The sequence below is a fragment of the Leopardus geoffroyi genome, chromosome D1 (genome assembly GCF_018350155.1).
Source record: "Leopardus geoffroyi isolate Oge1 chromosome D1, O.geoffroyi_Oge1_pat1.0, whole genome shotgun sequence".
NCBI lineage: Eukaryota > Metazoa > Chordata > Mammalia > Carnivora > Felidae > Leopardus > Leopardus geoffroyi.
The window spans coordinates 2,308,709-2,325,541 of record NC_059329.1 but is presented as its reverse complement, the minus strand read 5'-3'; the positions used below and the strand labels follow the sequence as shown (position 1 = coordinate 2,325,541).

Genomic DNA, 16,833 nt, shown 5'->3' with positions numbered 1-16,833 from the left:
CTGTTCCTTTGCTTTTCCAATCCATACACTGGTTAATATGAAACATCTTCACTTGACTTCCAGAACACACATTAGCATCTTTTTCTCTCTCATTTTTGGCCACTTCTCAGTAGTCTTTCTCGGTCCCTACTCATCTCTCCAAGCTCTCCAGGTTGGTACTCACAGGCCTCGGTCCTCAGATATTTTCTGTTTCCTGTCCAAACCACTCCCTAAGTAATCTTATCCATCTCACGGCTTGTATGTCCAACTGTTCGACATCTCCCCTTGGATGTCTACACAGCATTTTCAACTTGCCATGCCCCCCCCCGGGATCCTGATAATCCGTCCAAACCCAAGTCTCCTCCAGTGTTCTCCATCTTTCCCGTTGCCAAAATTCTTGGAATTATGTTAAACTCTTCCCTTTCTCTCATACCCTGTATTCAATCCACTAGCAAATCTCGTTGGTTCTGCTTAAAACTTCGTTTATAATCTGGACACGTCCAACCACCCCAAACCCCGGCAGTCACCACCAATTCTCACCCGTGAGATTCAAAGCATCCTCGTTGACCTCCTTCCTCTCACACCTACGTCCCTTTTCTGAGCCATTCTGACCTCGGCAGCCGGGATGGACTTGTTAAAATGTAAGTGAGACCACATTGGTGCTCAAAACCCAGACTTGTCATCTCACAGAGGAAACGCCAAGGTCTGTGCTATGGCCCCCCCCAAGTCCTCCAACAATCTGCCCCCAAGGCCACTCCTTGGCCCTAGACTCGCCCACTTATTCCTTCGGCCCCAGCCCACCAGCCTCTTTCCCGGTTCTGGGAACATGGTGGGACATTCCCGCCACAGGGTGTTTGCCGCTGCCATTTCCTCTGCGGAATGTGCTTCCCTCAGATATGGGCATGCCTTGCTGTCTCACTTCCTTCAGCTTTTTACTTAAAAAGTCACTTTCTCAGAAAAACCTTTCTTGGCTAATCTGTCTAAAATGTCAAGTCCCACCCCCCACCCCCAACCATCCTAAACTCTTGACTCTTCCCCTCCCACCCCTTGTTTTCTTTTCTACTCTTAGCCCTTGATCTAACTTGGTAGGTATTTACCAGGACCAGCTACAGGTGACTGCTAGTTCTTGGAGTGTTTAGTTTACTGTCATATCCCTAGCCACTAGAACAATGCCAGGCCCACCGCAGATGTTTTGTAAATACTGGTTGGTTGACTTAACAAATGAATATTTAATTCCTTGGGCCCCACAACCCATCCAATTTACTTCCTGCATTTTCTCCAGTTCTCCCCCTTATATCTTCCCATCTCTTTTCCCCGTAAGTAACCAGACACCAAATACCTTTATGTGACCCCCCAGAAAAGTTCTCTGCTTGCTACCCTAGTATTGTTTGGACTGTGAACTTCTTTTCCTATACAAATGGTAGTCTTTACCTATCTAGTGCCTTCCCTGTGCCCAGCACTAATACAATCAACCTCTGATGTAATGCTATCTTCCCATTCCACAGATGAGTAGAGTATTCTTTGACTGAGCAGGCTGAGATCACATGTAATGGAGATCGCCCTTTGAACCCTTTGAACCTGGGCTTTTTTCCGTAAATGATTCTCTACCTTTTCATACCGGTGCCATTTCACAGGGCTTCATGTGCCACCGTCCCGTCTGTGAAACTCTCCCGGATCCCAATTACGATGCACTATCCTCCCAAGATGTCCTTGAGTGGATCCGACTTTGTTTTGTCATTCAGCCGTTGTGTCTTAACACTTAACCTACACGTGCGCTTCTCCTAAAGCTTTTCTGAAGGAAGGAGGATTTTTATCTATGCAGTTTTACGTCACTTGTCCCCAGAAATCTCCCCCTTTCTCTCAGCCTATCGGTCTCCTTCCTCAGGTCTCTCAACAGTTAAACCTCAAATTCCAACCCCGCTTTTTAAAATGTGTCATGCAAGGCAGTGTGAGCCAACGTCAGCAGAAAATTTGGATAACTCATTGTTTCAAAATGGAATTACTGGCGCGTCAGTCTGGCAAAGTCCCTTGAGCAGTGAAAAGGTAGCAGTGAAAAGATGCCAAGCATCTCCCCTTAAATTTTTGTTGGCTAACCACATCCATCGGAATGACACAGCCAAGACAAAATGTTAACACGATTTTGGAGGACAAGGACACCTGCGTCTCTATCGTGATACGTTCATCCCACTTTTAATCACAAAGACTAACGATCGGCTGGTTGACCTTATGGGGAAAAAACTGCCAGACAAAGTGAAAAAATCAGGATAATTGAATATTTTCCAAATCCATCATGTAGACGCTGCAGACGAACACAGCGGCACCTCCGTAGAGGTGAATGTTTTCATGCTCGTGTTTCCCAGCATAGACGCCTTCCTTCCTTCGTAATCCACCCACAGCTGCTCTGTAAATCCCTATTTTCTTTAGAGCAAGCCTGAGCCGCTCAGTGTTCTCTCTGCATTTTTATTAGAAAAGTGGGGAGGGAGAAACACTAGATGATGGTGGCGCTTTTATTAATTCACTACATTTCCTAGAGACAAGGAAGGATTTTACGGTCCCACTGTGCTGAGGCGTAACCCGTAATATATGCTAGGGTTTTCATTTTTTTTTTTTTTTGTAGTTTTTAACCTGTTTTATTTTTTATTTTTTTAATGTACATCCAAATTAGTTAGCATGTAGTGCAACAATGATTTCAGGAGCAGATTCCTTAATGCCCCTTCCCCATTTAGCCCATCCCCCCTCCCACTCCCCATCCAGTAACCCTCTGTTTGTTCTCCATGCTTATGAGTCTCTTCTGTTTTGTCCCCCTCCCTGTTTTTGTATTATTTTTCTTTCCCTTTTCTTAGGCTCATCTGTTTTGTCTCTTAAAGTCCTCACATGAGTGAAGTCATATGATATTTGTCTTTCTCTGACTAATTTCACTTAGCATAATACCCTCCAGTTCTCTCCATGTAGTCGCAAATGGCAAGATTTCATTCTTTTTGATTGCCGAGTAATACTCCGTTGTATATATATACCACACCTTCTTTATCCATTTATCCATCGAGGGACATTTGGGCTCTTTCCATACTTTGGCTATTGTCGATAGTGCTGCTATAAACATGGGGGTGCGTGTGTCCCTTTGAAACAGCACACCTGTATCCCGTGGATAAACGCCTAGTAGCACAATTGCTGGGTCGCAGGGTAGTTCTATTTTCAATTTTTTGAGGAACCTCCATGTTGTTTTCCAGAGTGGCTACACCAGCTTGCGTTCCCATAGGGTTTTCATTTTTAATAACTCTCTGCTAAAAGGAAAAGGTTAAAGTTGCTGATTATAAAAGAGGAAAATACATACAATAGATAAAATAGAATGTATGTATTTTGGAGATCATAGCTTTCCTACTACTGAATTTCAAATCTACTGAAGTGTAACACAACCAGCAGTCAGTGATGAGGAAGAATGACAAAACAAAAAATCTGGAAGGAGCTTCAGTCACTTAATGCATCAGCGCAGACAAAAATCTCATTGCAGATTTTAGAAAGGAAATGCATGCATCAGATTTTTGGCCAAGTGCTTATCAAATAATTGCAGATTCATATGGCAGTAAATCTTTAACACTTTTTTTGGTCAACTTCATTGTTTTCACCATCATCCCTATCAGGCGTCAATCAACACACTGGGGCAAAAATCCACTGGGCTGCCGATACTTTAGGCCAAGTATTGCCATTGTAGCCATTGTATAGACATATTTCAGTTTGATCAATTCTCTATGACTTGCTAAAAATGGTCAGTCTGAACACACGTCTATCTGAAAATAAAAGCTATTTAGTAAAAAAATTGTTGAATTCTTTTGAGAAATTTGATGGCAAGACAGATATTTTAAAATTCTAGCATCCATTGGAGAATTAACATAATTAAACATAGCCAAGATAAAGTCTTAAGATGTGCCATTATTTTGTGTACCCTTGAGAAAGAAAAAAAAGCTGTCAATTAAACTACTAATTAAACTAATCAATGCTTTGTTATCTTTAGAAATGTTATGCTTATTCAAAGAACCCTTTCATACATAATTTTCATACATAACTTATTCATACATAATTTTTTAAATTACTTCTGTGCATACATAAAAATGAAATTATTAGCAGAATACACTGGTTTAAGTATCCCTGAAGCTTGTTCCAATTCAGAATCCAACTCTCCTGAATAATTTTTTGGTTGAGAAAGATTTAACTCTGTATTTTTCCATATAATGTCATTTTCTGAGTCATCAAGAATGTCGAGAATATAGCATTTGTTTACAAAATGCTCCACTGTTGTCTTTGAAATGTTCTTCTATCCACAAACACCATCTCATAAAGTTTGACGCTTGCGTGTTCTTACTCTTACCAGAGGCCACAAGTGATGTCGACCATATTATGACTGCCCCTGGCCAAGAGCATTTGAGAGACACCAAGGGTTTATCCTGATTGTAGAGCTGTTCAAAATGAGAAAATGAAATGCATCTTAGAATTGATGATATGCGGCATACTGTTTGCCAAATACGCCAAGTAGATTTTCTCTTTCCTATCCAGGACAACAATTTTATGTGCAGAAACTTACTTTTACGTGTATTCTCCAATGTCTTCTGTTTTAGTGACTCAGTATTTTCATGTCCTTCACCTTTCTGGTAGTCTTCTTAAATATCAAGTTTAGTTTGGAGCGCCTGGATGGCTCAGTTGGTTGGGCGTCCGACTTTGGCTCAGGTCATGAACTCATGGTTCATGGGTTCCAGCCCCATGTCGGGCTCTGTGCTGACAGCTCGGAGCCTGGAGCCTGTTTCGGATTCTGTGTCTCCCTCTCTCTCTGCCCCTCCCCTGCTCATGCTCTGTCTCTCTCTCTCTCTCTCTTTCAAAAATAAATAAACATTAAACATTTTTAAAAGATATATGGAGTTTAGTTTATGAGTGTCCAACCCAAATATTGACCATAGAATTCAGTTTAAAGGTCCGTCCAAGTCAGATTTCCTTCTAATTCACTATTATATGTTGGGGAAATGCTGGATTAAGCAAAATTAAACAGGATTCTTTAATACAACTTGCTCAGAGCCTGTAATATATTGATGTATATTGTGATTATCTAAGAGTGGCAAATTATGTAGTGTTTCTGAAAATTATTTTATTATAGAGCATTATTAATAGAATATGTTATAAAATGTGTGCTTTAAGGAACACTCTTCGAAAAAAGTCTCTTATAGTTATCTAATATTCTTTGTGAGGTTTCTTTTTAGTGTATTCTCTTTGTTATGTGGAACTCTAAATTACTCAAAATAAAAGGTTGAGTTTGATTTTAATACAGATAATTGCATATTTATCCAGTATTATCAAAATTTGAGGTGGTCATAATATAAATTTTAGGTATAGAACTTTATTTTTTCGCAAAATTATTGGCCTTCTATCCTACAGTGTGCCTACACAACTATATCACATATGTTTGTTTTGCAAACTGACCTAATATGGTCATGAAGCAAATGGTAGGCTTATTGGGTAAATGCGACCCATTTTTACCCAATAAAATGGGTTAAGGTAGATGAAAGCTAAATGTTCTTCCCCCTGGAACTTTCCCACAAATTGCTTTATTTCAGATAAACGTTACTAGTAAACAAGTACAAAACAAATAACCAGTTCTTACAGCCGCTCTGGGCACAGTCTAATTCTGCTTAGACGCTCCCGGTGCCATGCATGACAGACTTACTCTGAGGTCAACACAGTGGCATCCTGGAAGTAGGACTGGCTGGCCTTGTACCTAGTTCAGGAGATAAGGAACTCTGTGAAGCGAGAGAATGTAGGTCCAATGGGGTCTGGTCAAGACCGTGCTCTGCACCAAAGGCATTCGACTGCTAACCTTGCTACATTCTTATACTTCATTCATTCCAGACGGGAGTCTCACCAACATTTCCTACCAACCACATATCTAGAACCGTATTCACTTCAGCAATGAAAATTCATCTCTAGTGTTGTTTATACAAATTAACAAAATCCTCATGTGTTTATTTAGACAAAGGTATGTGAGAACTAAGTATTCAAAATCTGCAATGCTGATTTCTGACAAAATTTGTTTGTACAAATGCCAACCAACTATTGCTTTGGTTGGAGTTAACTTGTATACCTATACATATATGTCATAATACTAATATCTGATTTTTTGAGACAGAGAGAGAAAGAGGGAGAGAGAGTCCCAAGCAGGCTCCATGCTGTGCACAGGGCTCAGTCCCATGACCCTGGGATCATGACCTGAGCCAAAATCCAGTCTGATGCCCAACACACTGAGCCACCCAGGCGCCCCTAATATCTGATCTTTAAAAGTAAATTCCATTATATTGACAATGTAAAAATGTACCACACTAAATAGAATATAGCCAATGGAATTCAAATGTATTTATAGTAATTTAGCACCATTGTTATATTTTTCAATTAATGGACATCCCATTGATATCTCTGAGCTCCAAAGAGATACATCGGGATATTTGCAAGCATAGTAAATACGCACAGACCCCATACTGAGTTCTAGGTTCTTCTTGTATACATTTGTAAAAGTCCTCTCTCACTCTGAATTCTGCCATATTATTATTCTTGTGTTCCACCCTCCAGTTTGCTACTTAATTGAGAAACCTCGTATTTGATCTGCTTACAATGATGCACAAAGTAAGACCAAGCCAGCTCTGACTTAGGGCCTAAAGTTTTCCCACAGAGGGAAGTATACAGACTTTCGAGAATGATCTTTGGAACACCTAGTTTGGCTGTTCAGAGATGGCCCCTTGGTTTTATTATAGTTCCTTAAGTTGCTGCATAAGTATTTTCAAAACAACGTGCAAAGTAAGTTATACCAGATTTTATTGGCCTTAATGTTTTCATATTTTCTGCAGTTTTGTTTGGCCTCAAAAGTGAATTCAACAACTTTCCAAGCTTGGTAAAATTAATATCGCACTAGAAAAACAATTACGTCAACTTTAATGCATTAGGGAAAAATATATGTGTGGTCATCGCCCTATTCAAGGTGTTGGTCAGATTAAGATCATTAATTTGCATATTTTTTATTCTCAATATAAAGTTGTCCTGCATATGCCTTAGGGCCATATTAAGAATGCTGCTGTGCTTCCTGGGGGTCTGGCAAACACTCCTAATAACTACAAACATTTGAAAATGACCTGAAACAGAACTATTAAAAATTCCCAGCTGTGCCGAATATGATAGGATTGTTGTCCAAAAACTAAATAATTTTGGGGGTGGGGGGAGCTAACTACAAAAGGACAATATCCTAGAGTTGGGAAAAAGTTTCCAAAACTTGTCCTCGGTGAAGCCACTTCATTTTTAATGCTCCTGCTGTTTACCAAGTCCCCATGATAATGCTTTCAGTAATTAAAACAAAACAAAACAAAACAGAACAACAACCTCTGTCTTCAGGTACATTTCATTCTTTTTTTTTTTTTTTTTTTTTGAGAGACAGAGTGAGACAGAGCACGAGTGGGGAAAGGGCAGAGAAAGGAGGACAGAATCTGGAGCAGCCTCCAGGCTCTGAGCAAGCGTTCAACACAGAGCCCGACGTGGGACTCGAACCCATGAACCACGAGATCATGACCTGAGCTGAAGCCGGACGCTCAACCGACTGAGCCACCCAGGAACCCCCAGGTACATTTCATTCTATTCTGAAACAGGTCACATTAGGGTTTTTTTGCGCTTTTTAAACAAGGTAATAATTGGAATGTGCCTCCTAGCCAGTCCCCTGCGCTAATTTTCCATGCTTTACAGAGGAGGGAAAGTTTGTTTACTCTTCCGTAAATTGGGTCTTCAAGTGCTTACAGATCATCTCTCGGTGTCTCTGCACCTTCACCCCTACCACAGGTCTCTCACTCCCATGCTTTTATCTTCCTAATCATTAGGACAGGGTCTCCACACAGATACTTCACTGCTCCTATGGCCTCATTACCACGCACATTAGTTTTCCGACATTTACATAGGGTGCCCAAGCAGATTTTAAAGCCAAGCCATTTAAGGAACTATAAATTGGACAGATCTGGATTTTTTTGCCTTTGTTCCCTTGAAATGACCTACATCTTTGGTGTTGTATCCCACATCCTTTCTTTGTTAAATTTTTATTGTGTTTCCCTCTGTGCGGCCCATTCCGAAATTGCGTCTCATTGATTGCCCTACTCTACAAGGCTGCTGCTTCCTTCCAACCTTCCTGAGAGGTTTGGAGTGTCACTCCAGCCAACCCTGAAACAGAAATGGCCAAGAAACAACTCGGATTAGTGCTGACTTTTCATAGCTTTGCTATTAGCCTATGCTCAAACCTAAAAAATATAATCGTGAAACACACGTCATGACCTTGCAAAGATGCCACATTATATTAGACTTTAGGGTCACTTCAGGATTCTTTAATTAGTTAATCAGAATAGAATACCGAAAATGTATTTGTAAGATTATGTCAACGACACAGGCAAATATTGTCCGTACTTTGTCAAAACAGTCTCACACTGGTAAATGTGTAACAATTTCAAACGAGGGACACTTCTTGCCTTTACACAGGAAACAAATTCCTTGAGACCTCAAAAGAAAAAAAAAATCTTAGAGAAAAATTAGGGTTGGTGTCTAATGATGTGATTAAGTTAGCTTATTAAAAGTAAACTGTATTGGGGCTCCTGGGTGTCTCCGTTGGTTGAGTGTCTCTCTCTTGATTTTGGCTCAGGTCATGATCTCACGGTTCGTGAGTTTGAGCCCCCTGTTGGGCTCTGCGCTGACCATGTGGAGTCTGCTTGGGATTCTCTCTCTCCCTCTCTCTCTCGGCCTCTCCCCTGCTCCTGCTCTCTCTCTCAAAATAGGTAAATAATCATTTTTTAAAAAGGTAAACTGCATTAGTAATTTTGTGCAAGACTTTTGATGCTTATTTCTCTTCCACAGTGCAATGTTATTTTCTTTTGTAGAAAAAAATGTAGGGAGGGAAGTCAGAAAAGATAACCGAGATTTCAGAACGCAAAAGATGGCCTCGGTCTCAACCCCTCAAGAGCAACTCCTTGAATGTAGGAAAATTACACATCAGAAGCGTTAAATTAGTTGGCTAGAAAAAAGGAATCTGGTCATTCACAAGGATTAAATGCACAAGTTTTAAATACTGTCATTAATAAATTCAAAATGGGCTCAGCTGAAAAGAATAAATGTATAATATGGAATTCCAAGGGGCATAAATATAAGAAAATATTTTCTTGATTTAAATAAAATTCTCACTCCAGGAAAGGGACATTAAAGACCCGAATACCAATTTCTTGCTCAAGAAATGCCAAGGTATGAGGAGAACGCAAAGTATGACAGTTCGCTGGATGTAAGCCAATCTTATAAAGATAAAAGCAAGGCATTCTGAAGGAGACTGGCAGACATCCCAGATCGATTAAGAAGGAATCCTGCAGTATACGCAACATATTCATCTTTGAAACCTTAAATTTAGATAATGCAGCTCAAGAACGGATACATGGAAATAAAACGTACAACTAAGCCGAAGAAAAATTCCAGATGTAGCGATTCTTCTCCATGGCGGACGCATAACTCAGCGACTCATTCTATGATGCGGAATCACTGGTTGATTCAATGAAATAAAAGAAAACGGACGCTTGACGCGACAGACTACCCGACTGGCTGACTGGCTCTGTGAGCTGTCAAAAAGTCAAGCTGGTCGTCGCAACAAACCCAGTTCTTAAAGATCAAATCTGGAGGTTAACGCTCAGGGTATGTCAGCTGGATGAATTGTATGTGACATGGCTACCTGGGAATCTAGACACTGTGTGGTGATTGTATGGATACATTACACACAGAGTAGAAGAGTGTTGTATACATTGAACACCCCTGGGCTTATGATTGTATTGCCAAGTACTATAATTGTCTTCAAGTTAGGACCCAGGAACTAGAAATGGGCTTCGACTTGAGGGTACCAAGTAGAGAAGAGTTGTCTTATAACTTTATGCTATACATTTAGTATGCGCCATTGCAATTATAATTTTATTCTTCATTGAAAAAAATTTTTTTGTTTATTTATTTGAGAGAGAGAGAGAGACAGAGAGAGAGAGAGACAGAGAGACAGAGCAAAAGTGGTGGGGGCGGGGGGCAGAGAGACACAGAATCCGAAGCAGGCTCCAGGCTCTGAGCTGTCAGCACAGAGCCTGATGTGGGGATTTGAACCCACAAACTGTGAGATCATGACCTGAGCCGAAGTCAGATATTTAACCCACTGAGCCCCCCAGGCACCCCACAGTTACAATTTTAAAAGTACTTAACCTGAAGGAACTCAGAACTATGGCCTATTGAGAAAGAACAATGCTCAGAGGTCGGGCTCCCTCACTAATAATTGGGAAGAGGAAGACATGAATGCTGTTTTGGAAGAGAGTAAATAAATCATAAAGTTTCAATTCTCCTAAGAGACATATTTTCAGAGTCATTTCCTCCCTCTTTAAACACAGATAATGTGATACTTTTAAGAAAAGGTGCTTTCAAAGTCTTTGCACATTATTTTACTATTAATAATAATGGGAATAAAAGAATAAATACGATACATGTAGCAAATGAGTCAAAGATGTGACAGAGTTTAACAAGAGGAAAAATTACTTGTTAAAAGACAGGCATTGAATGGGTCAAAAAATTATGTGCTTTTTGTTGATGAGTAGTCATAATTTAATGGTATATTTTGCACAGACTTGATATAAAATGTTCTGTAACCATGCTGGTATTCTAGGTCCCTCAAATCGTTCGGAACTAAGAAAATTTACCACGGTTTGTCATCTTATGAATATTCAATTTAATTTTTTGGCACCAACGATTTAAACATTATCTTTTATTCAATTACAAAAATAAACTGAGTTTAATCCGGTTTTTCTGAGCCAAACCATAGGTCGAAATCGTTTTGCTAACTGTCTTAAAGCAGACAGTTTATCTTGTCTCTGTTCTAAGTCTGTCGTGATTTTAATCAGTTATATTTCATCTCCTTCATTATTTCCACCACTAAAACATATTCTCCTTGTCTGTATTGTCATGCCTTAGAACCACTGGTTTCATAGAGAAAACAGAATTTTGAAAGCAAAAGTAACTATTAGGATTGGATGATAAATGAACCTTTGAGTGTATGATAAAGTTTAATTTATGAACCAGGCACATTGAGAGATTGACAACAGTAACTAGTGAACAATTATAACAATTTTATTATACGGTACTACAAGTTATGGGGATGTGGTCTCTCTCTCAAATATCTTGCTGGACTCACGCTTCTTATGAGGAGTTGACGTGAGCGAATGCCTGCCAGACGAGAGGGTAGGAGGTGAGGACGGTCGCAGGCACGGTGACACAGAGCTAGGCTACTGCTGACTTTCCAAAGATTCAGCAGGAGGAGGTTTTGTGGGGTCTGGACCTAGGCTGACCTCTGGAAAGGGAAACCGCAGATAAGGGGGGCTGACACACACATGAGTGAATGATATTTCAAGTATCCGCCCGTTCAAGTTTGCAGAATACTGTTATTCTTGCACGTGCTTTTTCCAACAACTATTTAAAATGCATTTGAGCTTGATAAAGCCACATATATAGACGGTGGTAAAAGGGGGGGGGGGCAGGAAAGAGACAGAGAAGAGGAGGGAGAGAGAGAGAGAGAGATGGAAAAGCTTAACAAAGGAAACAAAATAGATTTCCAAAAGAAATCTTGAAGGTCATCTAGTATAACACCCTCATTTTGGAGGAATGGATCTATGTCCCATGCAAGTTCAATACTGCCAAAGCTCGGTGGTCACCGGCAGAGCAGAAATCGGGAGTTTTAGGTCAGAGTGCCTGGCTCTCTCTGAGATGGGTGAGTGGAGGATGATGCCTAGATGTCCTCTTTGAAGACGGTAGGCTTCGTTCCATGGTTACCATAGTCAAGACAAAGGTCCTGCACCGAGTTGTCACTTAACGGCTGTACAAGTTAAAAAAAAAAAAAAAAAATACTGGTATGAGCCACCTGCGAAAATGACACAAGCCCCATTTCATTGGTTTTCCACTGTGGCTTTTATGAGTTAGTGAAAAAGCCAAGCAAATTTGAAAATGTAGTGGAAAACACCACTCTTGTGTTTTACTTTAAGGAAAAGAGTATATGATAAAAAGTAGTGTCACATCCTGACCTACCCTTTTAGCAAATTGTTGCCACTAGAACATGTGTTTGGGATAAATGGCACTTTGCACGCCTATTATAAATTACTCTCGTATTTAAAAATTGTTTGAGGGGCGCCTGGGTGGCGCAGTCGGTTAGGCGTCCGACTTCAGCCAGGTAACGATCTCTCAGTCCGGGAGTTCAAGCCCCGCGTCAGGCTCTGGGCTGATGGCTCAGAGCCTGGAGCCTGTTTCCGATTCTGTGTCTCCCTCTCTCTCTGCCCCTCCCCCGTTCATGCTCTGTCTCTCTCTGTCCCAAAAATAAATAAACGTTGAAAAAAAAAATTAAAAAAAAAAAATAAAAATTGTTTGAACAGTAGAGTACTTTTACAGTTATATGAATGTCATTGAACAATGGAAATAGATTAGTGGATTTCTGTTATGAATAGTAATAAATATCTATAAATCCAATTTAATCGTGTTGGTTCAAGCTCTTCTAACTGAGCCTTTAAAACAATGAGGTGTCAAATTCAATGCTTTGCTGTTAGTTTAAGATACAGGTAAAGAGGACGTTGAATCGTTTTATCTTTTATTTTCATACCTGACCTTCCTCAGCCTCTCACTATATCTTTATTGAGTGCCTATGCCTAGTTGTTTTGGTTTTATTATTGATTTTGGGTATTTACTGACATTAAAGATCAAGAAAATACAGACTCCACGTGATGTCCTTTACTGTTCCCAGCTAAAATACTTGACAATATGAATTTACGATGCCTTTACACAGCACACAGTATTAGTATCTCCGGCAACACTACTTTGGATACTTTAAATTCAGTATTTTATGAAAGATATCGAGATAAATAATCCTCTTTAGCATTTTGATGCTTGTCATAACTTAAGCCTCCTGCACACTTGTTCAGTTTTTCCTATAGTCTCATTTCAGGAGATGGGCCTGAAATGTAATAAGCATTTTCAACTACTTTTTAAAAATGGTATAATACATTTTAATTAGCCCTACACCTATCTTATTAGTCTTTGACTCGCTTTTTTTATTAAAATATAAAATCTCTATTATATATTTGTTTATGCTCTCTCTTTCATTAAAGGAAGCTCCGAGGGCTTCAGATTTTCTCTCTCATGTTCACTATTTTATCCCTAGGGTTTTTAGACTAGAGCACGGCAAAGGGCAAATCTATTGCTTAATTAATACTTGTTGGATGAGTCAATGATTGAATGCAAACCCAAATCTTATGCCTCCGCTGGGTGCCTCTTAAAGGGATTGATTATATTTTGAGACAATGTGAGCAGCCTTATTTCTAGTGATTTTCAAACTTTTTGATCACGCCCCATAGAAATGCCTTTTATATCCCTACGAGTATTTGAAACAAAATATTCATAAAACAACGTTATTATCTGCCATAATAACTCTGATAATTAAGTCTGAGAGTGATTGTATTTATGGAAAAAATAATGCTGGAGAATAGAGGATTTTTAGAACAGTGAACGTAGTCTGTAGTATAGCTACCAATGAATATGTGTCATTATTATTGGTCCAAACCCATATTGTGTCCAAACACCGAGAATGAACCATAATGTAGCCATCAGGTATACCATATGTAAGCATTATGTGTACCGTAACGTAAGCTTAGGGTGATCATGAAGTGTCAACGCATGTTCATCAGTTTTAACAAATATACCACTCTCATGGGCTCTGTGATGAGAGCAGAGGCTACCCGTGCGTTGGGGCAGAGCGCGTACGGGAAATCTTTGTAATTTCCACTCAGTTCTGCTGTGAACTTAAAAATTATCTGGAAAAATAAAGTCTTAATAGAAAAAACAATAATGCGGCACTGGAAATTGACCTCACAACCCACAAACAGTGAGTCAGACACAATGCCAAGAGATGAACCACATGAATCTTACGGAAAGAACTCAGGTACCCTGGTCAGTGTTGGATGGTGTCATGGCCAAGGGTCTCTTCTCCGGAACTTTCTACCCTCCTCAGCTGCTTCTGGCTCTCTTTCTGTGGAGATCACTTACTTCTCACACCCCAGACTGCCAGGGACTGGGGGGCCTACACGAGACTAGAAAATGTCTCTTCTAGGGCTCCCCAGTGAACTGCTGAATTTGGATTTGAATCACTTACAGAGCTATCTACTAAAATCATTTCATATAATTCTCACCGAAACCATACAAACTAAAAATTGCTACCTCCCTTTTCTAAGTAAAGACACTGAGGCTCCAGAGGTCAAGTGCTTTACTCAAGGCGACAAAGCTAGGAAGCAGCAGAGGTGAGACCCACTCCTGTTCCAAATACAGTTGGTTAGCCCGGGGAAGTAGATGTGAATGTAGAAGTTTCTAGAATCTAGAGTGAGTTGTCTGGACCTCTGAACTCCCATATACTGAGAGCAGGGAGGCCCTAAGGCCTGATGTCCCTGCCTCCTGCTGAGGACCACGAAGGAACAGAATGTGATGCTCTCCCAACTCCACCTTGCCAGTGTGCCCCTGCTGAGGCCCCCCTGACCTCTAACCCCTTGTATGCGCAGGGGCTGTGGGTGGGCATATAAAAGGCCCTTGACCATGTCTTGTACACTACACCCCATGGGTAGAGCCCTGTAAGATAAGAAAGACCTGCCCACTCCCCACCCACCCTGAGAAATGACCTGGACCCTGCTAAGGTCACGCTCACTGGAGCTCCTTAACCTCGCACCCTCTTGCTGCCTCACCCGGTCACATCCTCACTAAGCAGGATCTGATCTGAGCCACTGCAAACTGAACACTGACGACTGCAGGCCTCATCCACGTGCCCCCCCCTCTCCCGCCAAGGCTCCATCCCCAAACCCCCAGCCGTGTGAGGCCCTATCCCCACCCCCACTGCCAAGGCCCCATCCCCAAGCATCCCCCCAATCCCCACCACCACCAAGGCCCCCTCCCCATGTCCCCCCTCACCCCGCCAAGGCCCCATCCCAATACTTCCCCCCATCGCCAAGGCCCCATCCCCAAGCCCCCCAAACCCCCCACCCCCACGGCCTCATCCCCAAGCCCCCACCCACATCGCCAAGGCCCTATCACCAAGAACTCCCCCCGCCCAAGGTCCCATCCACAAGCCCTACACCCCCAATGCCAAGGCCCCCATCCCCAAGCACTCCCCCCACCCCCCACAGCCAATGCCCCGTCCCCAAACACCCCCCATCCCCCCACCGCCAACGCCCCCATCCCCAAGCACCCCCCCTCGCGCCCCCCCCCCCGCCTAGGCCCCCATCCCCAAGCACCCCCCCTCGCGCCCCCCCCCCCCGCCTAGGCCCCCATCCCCAAGCACCCCCCCTCGCGCCCCCCCCCTCGCGCCCCCCCCCCCCCCCCCCCCCGGCTAGGCCCCCATCCCCAAGCACCCCCACCCCCCCAAGCGGTGAGTCCCGCCCTGTGTGCAAGCAGCAGCAGACCCTTGGTGGGGAGGCCCTGGGCCTGGAGCTGCCCCCTATCGGGGCCAGGGCAGGTGGGGCCGGCTGGGCTCCCCACCCCCGCGGGGAGGGGTAGGTGGCGCTGGCCATTTCTCCCCGACCCCAGGGCCGGGGCAGGTGGGGCCGGCCCGTCCCGAGCGCCGGGGCGGGGCGGGGCGCCGGAGGGGGCGGGCCCGCGCCAACCTGTTGTGCGTCCCGCTCGGCTTTGCCGGCGGCCACACGCGCTCCAGCGGGCGGTGCAGGGAGCGCCCAGGCCCGGCGTCTCGGGTCGCCGGCCCAATGCGCCCGCTCGGTCTCGTCTACACCCTGGTGTGCGCCAACCTGTGCGGCTGTCGGGACGCCCCCGCGGCCCCGCAGAGCGCGTCCCTGCGGGCCCTGCGCGCCGCCGGCCTCCGGAGAGATGGTAAGGGGCTCGCGCGTTTGCCGGGTCGTGCGCCGGGTCACCGACGTGTCGCCGTCGTCCGCTTCTGTAGGGACAGGGAAACTTTCCTGGGACGCGCGGTAAGGCTCCGCGGCGGCGGGTGCTGTCCCTGTTCCGGGGGAGGGGGGTGGGTGGTGGCGGGGGGGGGGGGGGTCAGGTGGCTCAGGGCCCCCGAGGGGGCAGGTCCCCACGTCCCGGCGCCGCCCCGGGTCAGGCTGTGTGCACTTGAGACTCGGGTAGATGGGGGCTCGGGAGGGGCTTTGTCTGGGCGACTTATGTGTCTTGTAGCCACGGGAGGACAGGGAATGATGTCCTTGTGTCCCGCAGTCAGCCTGGACCAGGGTGACAGCTGTACTGATTATGTGGGGGAGGTGCCCGTGTGCAGCATGTGTGCTGTTTGTCCCCACAGTGACCCTCCTCTGGGGGCGCAGCGCTGGCTCCGAAGCTCAGGGTCGGGGGGACACTGGGCTTTCACCGCAACGCAGGGTGACTTTCCAGGCACAGAAGGTCTCCCTGTGTTGGCACAAGCACAAGGGTTTGTACAGCAAGCCCCGTGGGCCCCAGGCCGGCCTGTTTGTGTCCCTTATCTGGGGGACACCTAGGTCAGCTTCTCGGTGGGCTACCCCCCAGGTCTGAACTTGATGTATCCCTTTATTCTCACCTGCAACTCGTGTTCCCAGGAATCAGAAGCTGTGTCTCCCACCTTACCCGAACTGACCCCTAGGTTTTTGGGTTTTTTTCCTTCAGTAATAGTATCTTTCTGTCTGTCTGTCCGCGTGAAGTTCTAACACATCCCCAAGGAACTCCCCAGGCTGGCTTCACTGTTTGACTTGGCAGTGTGTGTCCTCGGTGAATTTATATTGGCCATCT

The 16,833-nt window shown here is 43.8% G+C and overlaps 1 protein-coding gene across 2 annotated transcripts in view; it reads left to right on the top strand.

The window, feature by feature from the left end:
• Positions 1-15,665: 15,665 nt before the first annotated feature.
• PDGFD (platelet derived growth factor D) overlaps positions 15,666-16,833 on the top strand; it is a 219,727-nt gene continuing 218,559 nt past the window's right edge. Inside the window, exon 1 of one of the 2 annotated variants that reach the window (XM_045482604.1) lies at positions 15,666-15,945. In XM_045482604.1, coding sequence (XP_045338560.1) covers positions 15,822-15,945 — 124 coding nt within the window. In that variant the 5' untranslated portion in view covers positions 15,666-15,821. The remainder of the gene's footprint in view (positions 15,946-16,833) is intronic. The other variant, XM_045482603.1, reaches the window with a different exon arrangement.